The sequence below is a fragment of the Dromaius novaehollandiae genome, chromosome 17, assembly GCF_036370855.1.
Source record: "Dromaius novaehollandiae isolate bDroNov1 chromosome 17, bDroNov1.hap1, whole genome shotgun sequence".
Lineage (NCBI taxonomy): Eukaryota > Metazoa > Chordata > Aves > Casuariiformes > Dromaiidae > Dromaius > Dromaius novaehollandiae.
Window position 1 is genome coordinate 15,893,838 of NC_088114.1, and position 12,341 is coordinate 15,906,178.

The 12,341-nt window shown below is 59.8% G+C and overlaps 1 protein-coding gene across 1 annotated transcript; it reads left to right on the plus strand.

The window, feature by feature from the left end:
• Nucleotides 1-10,075: 10,075 nt before the first annotated feature.
• LOC135330176 (apelin receptor A-like) lies at nucleotides 10,076-11,195 on the plus strand. Its single transcript, XM_064521830.1, has one exon. It carries the CDS (start codon nucleotides 10,108-10,110, stop codon nucleotides 11,164-11,166), a length of 1,059 nt encoding a protein of 352 aa, XP_064377900.1. The 5' UTR covers nucleotides 10,076-10,107; the 3' UTR covers nucleotides 11,167-11,195.
• The last annotated feature ends 1,146 nt before the right edge of the window (nucleotides 11,196-12,341 follow it).

The window sequence follows — 12,341 nt, forward strand, 5'->3', positions numbered from 1 at the left end:
CCAGCATCTGCTACAATCACAAGCGACCATTTAATTGTTAACTCTAGGCACTAGGATACTGCCGAGCGGGACGAGAGGCGGACCCGTGGTTACGCTGCCTTCACCGCACCACCCTGCCAATGTAAATCACCAGAACACTGGCAGCTTTACACACTTCTGGCCCTACAGGCCTGTACTGGACCCCACGAGCGAAGCCCTGGGAACCCTCCTTCCGCGACCCCGCCACCCACCCCGGCCTCTGCCGGGCCGCGCTTTCTGCTAGCGGCAGGGCCAGAGCAAAGCACAGGCCAGCGGCTCCGCGGCTCTCAGGCCCGGCCCGGTACCGCCTCGGTGGCCAGCCCGGCCTCGCCCCGCCGCCCTCAGGCCCGGCCCGCGGCGCCGCCCCGCCGCCTCCGCCCTCGCCTCAGGGGCGGGCCCGCGCGGGGCGGGGCGGGGCGGGGCGGGGCGGGGCGGGCCCGCTCTCCTCACTACGCATGCGCCGCTGCCACGGCCCTCGCCTCAGGGGCGGCCCCGCGCGCCTCGCTGCACTGCGCCGCCGGGGCGGCCGGCTCAGAGCGCCTCACTGCGCATGCGCTGCATCCTCCGCCGGGGGTCGCGCGCCTCATTGCGCATGCGCCGCCGCTGCCGCCGCTATTCATGGCGGCGGGGTCTGCAGTGGCAGCTTGTGCCCGTCCCGCCCCCTCGTCGTACTCTGCCCGCGCCCCGGGCCGCCGTGCCCGGCCTCGGTTCTCCCCCCAGCCCTGTTTCTCTACCCTGCGTCCCTCTGACAGCGCCATGAGTGTCTCATTCTGCAAAAACTACATTGCCCCCCACAAAAGCTGCTTGTCGCTGCCGCCCGTACGGAGCTGCGGCTGTTCCCTGCGAGGATGCACAGCGCGGCGCAGCCCTGCGGGCGGGCCGGGGACGCTCCGGCTGCAGCGGGGGCCAGGCCGCAGCCCCGCCGCCTGGCGAGCTGGCTGCGAGGCTTACGGCCTGCTGCTGGCGACGGCACCGCTGCGGTGCAAGGCCGCGTGGTCGTAACCGCACCAGGACACACCAACGTGTCAACGCTTGCACGGGCAGTCGCACCTACTGCGCCGGATCAAAGCCGCCGGCACGCGCGGCTGGGGAATCCGCACACAACCCGGCCAAAGGCGCCTCTGAGGCCGCTGGCGGAGGAGGGGCTCATCAGCACCCCTCAGGCGTTGTGTTGGTGTCACTCCTGATCAAGGGGCCGCACGCCGCGGGGTCCCCGTGATGCCCCTTAGCTCTACATTGCCGCATCGCTCACGACGGTGCTCCCTGCGGCCAGGGACGGGGACGCCGGCAGCTCGCCGGGACTGCACGTAGGGAGGATGGGCACAATGGCCGAGATGGGGGTGGACAATAGAAAGCTGGGGTGTAACAGTTTTAATGGTATTATTAGTGGGAATTAGCAATAACTGGATAGTCTGGACTGTGTTAATGCCACTGTGACTGGATTAAAACCGTTGGTTGTATTTTGATCAGTCTGTTAAACTCCTACTTAGACTAATGGTACATTTTCTTGGGTCCCTACAGGAGAGGTGTCCCCTTTTGCTCATGACAAAAACGGGGTTAAGCGCGGCAGAGCTGCAGCCCTCCCTGCTGCAGAGCTCTTCGGTAGGCGGTACGTGGTTCAGCGCAGTGACTCCAGTCCTCGCAATTACAGACCACCGTTATGAGCGGGTGCATTTCGGTGCACAGCCTCGCAGCTTGGAGGGAGGGCCAGGGAGACACCACCCTTCTCCATCCTTCACAGTGCATGAGACCTGGGAGTGCCAAGGAGCACTGTCCTTCAGCCGGAGCTGTCGGGACTCTCGATGTGTGGAAGTGGAGAGAGCTGAGGCCCTCACTAACTCCAAGGGCTCAACAGTTTGCCTGCAGAGATGCCAGAAGGCTCTAGCACTGCCCTTCATCCCAGCTCTGTCTCTTGTCTTGTCATTGGGTTTCCTGGCCCAGGGTCTTTTCTCCAGCTTTTGAGTCAGTCTCGGACCAGGACCCTGAACTAGCCCATCGCAGCGACAGCAGCTAAAGGACACCCTGCCCAGAGAGAAAGAGGGAAGCAACAACATCTGCTGTCACTTTGGCCTCTTTTGATTTTAAAGCCCCTCCAGGAGTCTTTCTTACAGAGGAAGAGCATGGCACCCAGCCCACTGGGGCTGGGATTCAGCCGAGACCTGCAGGTGCTGTTTTTTCCTGCCATGCAGTAGTGATTGTTTTGGTCAAGCTGAACTTCTTCTCAGGACCCTTTGGAGGAATTCCAGACTTCTTTTGGTCCCTTGTAAACAGCAATTAGTGCATGCTCCAAAAACATTGCAAGGGGAAGCAAAGGTTTTAATCTGTTGTCTTACCAGGAATAGCAACATTGGCAGGCTTCAGCTTGTGAGCCTGGGCAACTAGCTTGGACACGGAAAACATGGGTCTCTGAGTAGTGAAAGTGTCATCGTCTGCAAGATGGAGCTCATTGTTAGCTAAATGGAATGGCCCCAGTCTTGTCACTTGGATGCCCTAAAAACAGAAGAGAAAAAAAAGGAACAATACAAAGGGTTTTTAGACAGACACACCAACTGGTGACTTTTCACAGTGGAGATGAGGGCCCTGCCAGCTCCTGAGACACAAAGGGGCAGGATGGGATATGTTGGAAAGCTTGGGAAAATACCTACATACACCAGCAGTTTTCCCCTCCCTCCTCTACACTGTCTAAAAAATACTCAATGCAGTAAAATCTGAGCAAATATCCATAAAACAAGTAAGATCCAAGGACTGTCCAACAACTGGAATAAGCCCTGAAAGCTGTGCCAGCCTGTCTGTTTGGTCTTTTCACTGTGGCAGGGAAGAACAAAGAAGCCCCACAAAGTGATGAACTCTTTCTTGTACTCAGTCTGGACTTTATTTTTTTTTAATCTCCTTTGACAGAAGCTGCTTTGTGGCACATTCATCCACTGTAGCGTCCTTCTAGGGTGCTGCTTCTGTTTTCAAGAGGGGAAGAACAGTATCACAGGGCATCAGGACTCCGCGCACCACCACGCGGCAAGGAAAGGAGAGGAACCAAAGCCCCACTTTGGTCAGCAAGAGCTGCCTTCAAAGGCAGCCAGATGCTGCAGGTCAAATATGGCAACATTTGAAAAGCATATGAAAGAGAAGCCTGTGTTGGTATTATTTTAACTAATAACTGTTGTATTTTGATTGGACTGTTAAAATATTAATTGGACTATCAATAAATTCTTAGCCCCATGTATACTTGCAGGATATTTGTACCTGTTGGGGGTGGGATCTGATGAGGCTGGGGGAGAAGAAAGGCCAAGTGAAAAGGACACTGCTGGAATATTCAGGGCAGGTGACAAATCTGTATGGAAAAAAATAGAGTATTCACTTTTCAGAGATTTTGGTGCATGTGGAGATATATTTCCAATTCTCTGTGCAACTCCGAAGATCTACCTGGTGTTCCAAAGAGCTCATCTCCCAAATGCAGGAAAAGTTTAAAGATACATCTGCACATCTCAGACCAGGCACCACCAAAGATGTGACCCATTTTTCTGTGGCAAAGGAATGGGTCACAAACTGTGTTCATTGGGGGATTCACTCAGAAAAGCTCTCAGACCCCTGCGAACACAGAAGGTTCTGTCTTCTCTAATATTCTTCTGGGAAGAGGGAAAAAGATTACAAATCCAAATCAACCAGCTGGGAGGGGACATCTCTAGCCTAGCTTATCAACACCTACGATCAGGTGAAGCCCTCTTTGGAACTACCAACCCTGCGGACTTCACAGGTTGAGTGGTCCATGAAAGAATGCTTTTTGACCACACAACATAGAAGAATCCCTAAAAATCAAGCCAAATCCTGGGAAGTTACTTGTTTTGGGGCACCATATTTCTTAAACTCTCAGAGAAGAGAAAGGGAGATAGCAATCTTACTGTAATACCTGAATATTTAGGAAGTAGCTGGACAGAGGGCCAAGGTCCCTGTACAGAGTCAGGAAGAGCAGAAACAGAGAGCTGGTGTCTATCAGAGCAAGAGGACACAGAATCATAGAATGGTTTAGGTTGGAAGGGACCTATGGTCCAGCCCCCTTGTCTCAAAGCAGGGCCTTTTAGCTTAACAGACCTACATGAAACTGTGGGTGAACGTAGCTCCCTTACGCACACACACGTCTATTATTCATTACTCTTACGCCAGCTGCGGGCTCCTGCACAAGGACTACACAAATGCATAATCAAAGGACAGTCCCTACCACCAAGGGCTCATTACTCACATAAGGACAAGCAGCGCTTCCTCACGTTCCAGTGTCCCTGGACACGTGGTTCTTCTCCTTGCTCCACCTGGGATATAATACCAGGTTTAACAGCAGCACAGCCTGTCAAAGACAACAACAACTTCAGATCAATTGCTGACTATGCAAGAAAATCACGCTGACATGTTTTTCCAGAAAGAGGAATGAATACTTTCTCTGAAAGTAATGTCCTGACAAGGCTCCGTGAAATCCATAGTGCTGTTGGGTACTGCCAGGAACAAGTTAGGAAAATCTGAAAATCAAAAACCATGGGGTTTCTGTTTTCAGCTCTACAAAAGATTCCCATTCAACTATTACCAAAGCCAGCATCATCTCTGGAGTGCAGGCAACAGAGTTTATCCAATATATACTTAAGCACAACTTGAAGTCTGAGCACAAGCCTTGATAAAAAACAGGAAAACAAAAGATGTTAATAATTTTTTTGCATAATGCTTCAAGTTTCCTGGCTAATAAACTGTGGAAAATTAAAAAGATGACTATGATTCTATCACAGTTCCCAGCTTAACTGCAACGGCTTCAAGTTCATCTACTGGCACACAAGTGCCAGGTCGGATCAGTGAAGAAAACACATTTCTAGGGTGTGATTCGGCATGTCCTAAAGGAGATGGCTAAAACAGGTCAGCTGAGCCCACCAGGTTTCTCTGTTTTCCATAAAGATTATCTCTGATGGAGACCCAGGCATTAGACCCATCTAGGATTATGGGAAATGAACTTCCTCCTACTTGTTCCCAGATAGATACTGATAGCGGAAAATTAATTTTAACCGGGGACAGTAAATAGGAATGGTCATTATTTTCATACATTTCATAAGCGTTTACATCGAGGAAGAGTTTGGTTTTGGATCACAGACCACAGAGACGGAGGAACCTGGGCTGAGACCCAGCCAGCATGGGGGAAACCAGAGCCCCAGCTCATCCCGGCCCCCCAGGAGCCACGACGGGGTGAGTTTATCGAGGGAATACAGAGCCGTGTACTTGGCCTTCATCGCGCTCTGGCACGGCCCACACCAGTGCCGCCGCCGTTTTGTTGCATCCGCCTGTTGCATCTAAGCCACCCGATCCGCCCTGGCTCCCGTTCCCTCGTCGGCTGAACCGATATCGAGCTTCCTTTCAGTTTTGGCACGATGCAGGTTAGATTTCTACAAGTAAAGCTCAAAGGGTGAAAACTGTGTGATTAGTAGAGTCAAACGGAGACTTTGAGCAGAAGCAGCTCCAGACATTGCAAGGACTGGAGCAGCAGCAGGAAAACGCTCCAGAATTGCTTCATTTCCAGGGCAAAAGCAATGGCAAAAACATCCTCCCGGTGGGATCTGTTGTCCCCGAGAGCAGGGCTGACCCCGATGTGGGCTGTCTGCCAAGCCCAGCTTCAGGGGCGAGAACTGCCAGCAAAAGGCAAAGTCTTCCACACCTGCAGCCAAGGACTGGAGCAGGCTTTGCAGCAGAGGGGCAGCCTGATCCTCACTGGTATTTTATGCCTCTAGAGAGCGCTGAAATCATGAGAATCTGCTGGGTCGCTTTGCATCAGTGTCTTAGTCACAGATGCAATCAGTGCCAGAGCCAAAGGGACTCCCAGATCGCTTCCCAGCCTCCCGCTCCCCGGCAGCGTCCCGCTCCATCTGCCACCTACCCCTTCTCCTTCTCCTGCGGGAGACCTCATCAGCCGCTTTGGCCAGGCAAGCAGCCCCAGACCTGCTTTGCTCAGACTCACCGTTGAAACCCCACTGGGAATTTCGGTTAAACCCCACTGGGAATTTTGTGACAGCATACGGTTTCGCTGTGTCCCTGCAAAGCCGGCAGCGTGCACGGGACCTGCTGTCCTGCTCTCTGCAGTGTGCCTGATGGATTTTGCTGTTGTTTGGATTTGGCCATGCTCCCAGAAGGTCACCTGGACTCTCTGCTTCCAATTTGCATCATAAACAGCGTCAAAAAATTCGTACAGGTGTTGAAGTTGCCGTCTCTGATTCAGAATCAAGGCTGTGTAAAGGGGGGAGGGAAGCACCATATTTTCTGAGCTTTTTACTGGGGCAGGTAGGCAGAGCATCATCACGCAGCCCTGGTGCCCGTTTTGAAAGCTGGAAACGAGAGGACGCTCACCTGCATCCAGGGCAGCTGCCACAGGACCAGCAGCCGCTGGGTAGCAGCAAGTGCCATTGCAGGCTGTGGCGAGCAGAGCGTTGGCTCTCACCCCAGCCCCACGGGGATCGATTATGTCAAAGCACGGCCAGGATGGTAATCAAAAAGAAAACAGAAAGTGTCTTACCAGGATTGTTCAGTGCTCAGTTAGCGACTGACAGTATCCGTGTCAGTAAAGCCGGGTTGGGAGCCAGCGCACTTTTTATGGGACTGAGAAACTCTCTGATTGGCGTCACCGGCTCTGATTTCTCAGAGCTGCTGCTAACAGCCGCCTGGCAGCGTTGGGTCAGCGCTAGCCGGGCGGGTTTGCAATCTCTGAGGGCCAGGCATGAAAGGGGTGAGTTTTGTCTGCGGAGAACTTGGCATTACAAGTCTGCTCAGATCGGAACAGAGACCCTCAACCACAGCAGATACCTTTGAGCAACCCAGTGCTGCAGCATTTTTAGTAGGCGAGTAGTATAGTATCTGATGTCCTTGTTCCTCAAGCCCTGGTTTTGGCTTTTGATTGTAGAGAATTTCTCTCCATATGGTTTAAAAAGTCTGTAACTGTGCCCCATTGTTGGTTTATAAACCAGGAACCAAATTAATACCATTTTCCTTCTGATCTCATCATTTGTAAACCGTCCCCATGCTGTTTGCAGGGAAGTGCCCCCAGGATGTGACTGCACTGCCCACACGTGCTCACGAAGCACACAAACCTGCCTCTGCAGCAGTGCCTGCCCTGCGGAGTTAAACAAGCCCTGGGGAAGGAGGTCAGCACTTCTTCCACTTTGACTATTAGCAATAAAATGGCCCTTGACTCCTCTGGGACTCTTTTTCCAGATGATACCGCTCGATTTACAGAGCTCAGGCTTGCCTGAAGCCTGGAATATTAAAACTCCTCCCAGCTTCTAACAGGATCGGTCTCCTTGGCGGAGTGGTGGGTAAAGCTGCAAGGCTTTGCTAGTGATGCCGCGGGACTGGGAGCGTATGAGACCGCGGGATGTGCCACCCCACGGGCAGATCAGGCCGTCTGCAGCTGGCTTCCTGCAGAACAACCCAGCTGCGAATGCAGGGATGTTAGAAAGGGAAGAAAACCTGCTCACGCGTCATCTGCCTTTTTTTAAAGTAACAATCTCCAGGCAAGGGAAAGACTGGAAAGCGCCCGTGAAAAGCCCAGTGGAGGTGCAGCTGCTGCTGAAAAAAGTAGCAAGAGGAGAAATCTGTGGAGGGAGGAGACAGGGAATGAAGCCTCCTGTGTTACGCTTTACTCGCCAGTGCCACGGCCTCTCCGGCAGTGCCAGCTGGTTGACTAGGTGGCCGGTTGCCAATTCCCAAACAGCCCAAGAAAATGAGCAAAACTTTTAGAAAAGAAATGAGAGGAGACGACCTAAGTGCAGCTGGATTTTGCTGCAGGATCTGATTCAACCTCAGGCTGCTGAGCCCCCACGCCCCCTCTCACCACCCAGGGCCTCCTGCCCAGATCGAAGCTTCCCACCTGCGAGGGCTGCGGAGAAGAAAGAGCCAAGATATTCCCTGGGCAAACAATGCCATTGCTGGGAGCAACGCGGCTAGGAAGGGGCCACCTCTGTAAGCTAACACCTGCCTCTTGCGTGGACATGGTATCACAGCAGCATGGGCTGGGGCAGGTCCTGAGCACTATTGCTGAGGAGCAAGGGGGGTCCTCAGAGGCTAAAACGTAGGTTAGGAGTAGAGCAGTGTCAGTCAGCAGGAGCAGAGCTCCCAGGAGAGAGGGACAGATCATACCTCTGCAGGGAGGCGAGCAGGAGGCTGGCAAAAGTTCCCAAAACAGGTTTATCCAAAGTGTTTCACTAACTAGCGTAAGAGTTAGTCTCTCCATCAAAGACAGCAGTGTATTTCTGCAGCTCTTCAGGGACACTGACACATGGACAGGATTTAAATGAGTTTGAAAGCTCAAATCTTTAAGCCTTGCTTCCCCGAGGAAAGCACCTCCCATACTGGATAAATGCAAATCTAGGGGCTCTTGGTTCCACCCGGCCCAGGGCTGACCGTCCACCTCCCCCTGCGGCCACAGGCATTCTGGGGACATGGCCCCGGCAAGGAGCCCTGCTGCAGGGGACGATGCCACCAAGACTCACAGTGTTGACTCGGGAAAAGCCCCGGCTGCCCCTGCGCGTGGCTTCTCGCTCCCTTCGGACACTGCCGGTCGGCGAGGCAGCAGACCCCAGGCACCGAGCATCTTTCAATGCGGTGCGATAAGAAATTGCCAAGGGATGGGAACCAACCTGATTCCAGTGAGAGCAGGGAGAAATCTTGGCTGGGAGGAAGCCTCCCACGACAGCCCAGCACGGCCCTGGCAGCGCCGCAGCTGGCCACGTGCCACCTGGGGACCCGCACAGGGGAAGTGTCTTCTGCACGGCTCTCCTCAAACAAGGGCGTTTTTCTTGGGTGTCGGGGAGGAGGAAAGCGAAAAAGAAAAGCAGCCCTGAAAGACAGACTGTGATGTGTAGGAAAACAGCCCAGCGGATAGAACATTTGCTTCCGGCACCCTTGCAGATGCTGCTGGCTCGGGGGCTCCCGACTACAATCCCGCCTGTCTCAAAGCCTCGGCACAGCCGGAGGGGCGAGGACGCTTGGCGGGTGCCGCTGCCAGCTGTGCGCCCTGGTGCTGCTGGGCTGCGAGGCCGGCGCGGCGGGGACAGGCGGGTGCCGAGCACCAGCCTCACCTGCCAAGCGCCGCGCAGCCCGCGCGGGTCTCGCTCCAGCGGCCCCGAGCTGGGAGAGGGCGGGAAGCCGCCCCGGGGATGCAAACGCTCTGTGCCACGGCTGGGGGGTCACTGTGCCGGGCGGGGGGTACGCCCGGGCACTGAGCGCCCGCGGGGGCACTCACGAAGCATTGTGATTTTTTTTAACCCAAATCCCCTCTGCACACCCACACCATGCCCCCCCCCCCCCCCGCCCCCAGCGGGGCGAAGTCGGGGATCTGGTGGGTAAAGCGACCTTCTCCCCGCGCCGCCGTCCCGCGGGGCTCTGCCTCGGGCCCTGGGCAGCCGGCGGGACCCTCCTGCCGCGGGGGGTGAGGGGGGCAGCTCGCCGCGGGGCTGCGGCCGGGGCGGGGGGGATCGCGGGGGGGGGGCAGGCGGGGGGGCAGGACAGCTGCAGCGCCTGCTGGGTCTGGGGGGAGGGCAGGGTGGAGGGGCGCTGAGGGGCCACCCCGGTGCACGGGGGGGGGCGGCGGGGTGGAGCGCTGCTGTCACACAGGGGTCGTGGCAGAGGCGGTCCCGGTGCATGCGGGTCGCGGCAGCGTGGAGCGGCGGGGCAGTGCTGGTGCTCGGGGGTCGCAGCAGAGGCGGTGCCGGTGCTCGGGGGTCGCACGGGGCGGTGCCCTCGCGCGGGGGTCGCGGCGGGGGCGGTGCCGGGCCGTCCGGGGGCGGAGCGGCGGGGCGGTCCCGGTGCACGGGGATCGCAGCAGAGGCAGTCCCGGTGCTCGGGGGTCGCACGGGGCGGTGCCCTCGCGCGGGGGTCGCGGCGGGGGCGGTGCCGGGGGGGTGCCGGGCCGTCCGGTGGCGGAGCGGCGGGGCGGTGCCGGTGCTCGGGGGTCGCACGGGGCGGTGCCCTCGCGCGGGGGTCGCGGCGGGGGCGGCGCCGGGGCGGCGCGGGGCCGTCCGGCGGCGGCGGCTTTATAGGGGCGCGGCGGCGGCGGCGGCGGGGCGGCTCGGCGCCATGGAGTACGCGGAGGCGGAGGCGGACTACTACTACGGCGAGGAGGGCAACGAGACGGGCGAGGCGTGCGAGGGGCCGGCGGACTGGGAGGCCTCCTTCGCGCTGCTGCCCGCGCTCTACATGCTCGTCTTCGTGCTGGGGCTCGCGGGCAACGCGCTGGTGCTGCTGACGGTGTGGCGCGGCCCGCGGGCCCGCCGCCGCTCCGCCGACGCCTACATCGGCAACCTGGCGCTGGCCGACCTGGCCTTCGTGGCGACGCTGCCGCTGTGGGCCGCCTACACGGCGCTGCGCTTCCACTGGCCCTTCGGCGCGGCGCTCTGCAAGCTCAGCAGCTACCTGGCGCTGCTCAACATGTTCGCCTCGGCCTTCTGCCTGGGCGGCCTCAGCGCCGAGCGCTGCCGCGCCGTGGCCCGCGCCGCGCCGCCCCGCGCCGCCGCCGCCCCCTCGGCGCTGGGGCCGCTGGCGGCGCTCTGGGCGGCGGCGGCGGCGGCGGCGCTGCCGGCGCTGCTGCTGCGCGAGGCGCGGCGCGGGCCGCGCAACCGGACGCTCTGCGACGTGGCGGCGGGCGGCGCGGCGGCGCGGGCGGCGGCGCTGAGCCTGGGCAGCACCGCGCTGGGCTTCGCCGCGCCGCTGCTGCTCATGGCCGCCTGCTACTGCGCCCTGGGCGCCGCCGTGCGCCGCCACCTGCGCCCGCGGCGCGCCGAGGCGGCGGCGCGGCGGCGGCTGCTGCGGCTGCTGGCGGCGCTCGTGGGCGTCTTCGCCGGCTGCTGGCTGCCCTTCCACCTGCTCAAGAGCCTCTTCGCGCTGGCGGCCGCCGGGCTGCTGGAGCTGCCCTGCGCGCTGCTGGCCCTCATCGCCCGCCTGCACCCCTACGCCACCTGCCTCGCCTACCTCAACAGCTGCCTCAACCCGCTGCTCTACGCCTTCCTCGACGGCCGCTTCCGCGCCCAGTGCCGCCTGCTGCTGCGGCCGCGCCGCCCGCGCCGCCCGCCCGCCGCCGCCTCGCTCAGCGGCGCCACGCAGCGCTCCGAGCTGCCCTCGGCCGCCACCAAGGTGTAGCGCCCGCCGCCGCCCCAATAAACGCCCTTCCGCCCGCTCGCCTCCGCGTCCGCGTCCGCCTCCGCGCCAGCCCGGGCTCCCGAGCGGCAGCCGCGCGTCCCGGCCAGCGCTGGGGCACGGCGGCACGCGGGGCTCGGGCTCGAGGCCCGGCCTGTCCCGCCAGGCCTGCGGCGTCCGCCGGCCGTGCGCTGCCCGGCATGGGGGGCCTTTGCCCGTGCCCGTCTGCCCCGCCGTTTGTGCACCGTCCTGCCCGCAGCCTGGACTGCTGCGGCTGCTAAAGCTGCGCTCGGAGCTCGCGGGTTCGCTGGTGACGGCCGGTTTGGGACTAGGGGATGCTTTGGGGACAGGTCAGGAGGATGTGGAGAGCAGGAAAGCGAGAGGTGGCAGGGTAAAATAAACCAGCACCAAGGGGTCTGGCTGTCTCCTGGCTCAGCTACGGTGGCGTTTGGGACTGGCACGGGGCAGGCAGAGTTGTGGTGCTCAGGAGGGGCGAGAGGGGACAAGCAGCGATGGAAGCAGCGCAGGGAGGAGCTGACCGAGGCCTCAGGGAGGTCCCGGTGTGGGACCCGCGGCTGGTGCGTGCGCTCTGCCCGCACCGGTGAGACTCCTCAGTGGCAGCCGCGAGGCTCCGCTCTCCCTCGCTGCGGCAGGTCGGAGCAGCTGGACCGGGCAGAGGATGCCCAGCTCCCGCGGCTCCTGCCAGGAGCCCCCGCAAGGGGCGAGGAGCTGCCAGCCGCACTCAGCGCTCAGACAAGGGCCCCTGTGTGCGCGGCCACGGCACGTCGGCAGCCCGGGCCCCGCGGCTCCTTGGCCCGGGGCTCGCTCCGGCGCTCAGTGGCTCCCTTCACTGCTTCCCGGGGGAGACGCCAGCTGACCCTTTCATCACCGGGGGAGCTGCTTCCCGGCAGCTGCGGCTGGCAGGAAAAGGAAGCCTCTCTGCTTATCTCCCAAACAAACGCCCGGGCGCCAACAAAGCCCGGGGCAGGCCAGGGCCACCCTGGCACTGGCTGGGGATGCCTCTCCTTCCACCAGCCGTTTCCCTGGAGACCGGGCAGCACCAGGGGGTCGACACCTCCACCCGTGCCCCCACGTTCCCAGGCACCGGCAGTGCCCGCGGGGATAACGAGGTGCTTCAGGAGCCGGGGGCAGCACCCCTCGGTCGGGGCTCTCTGCCG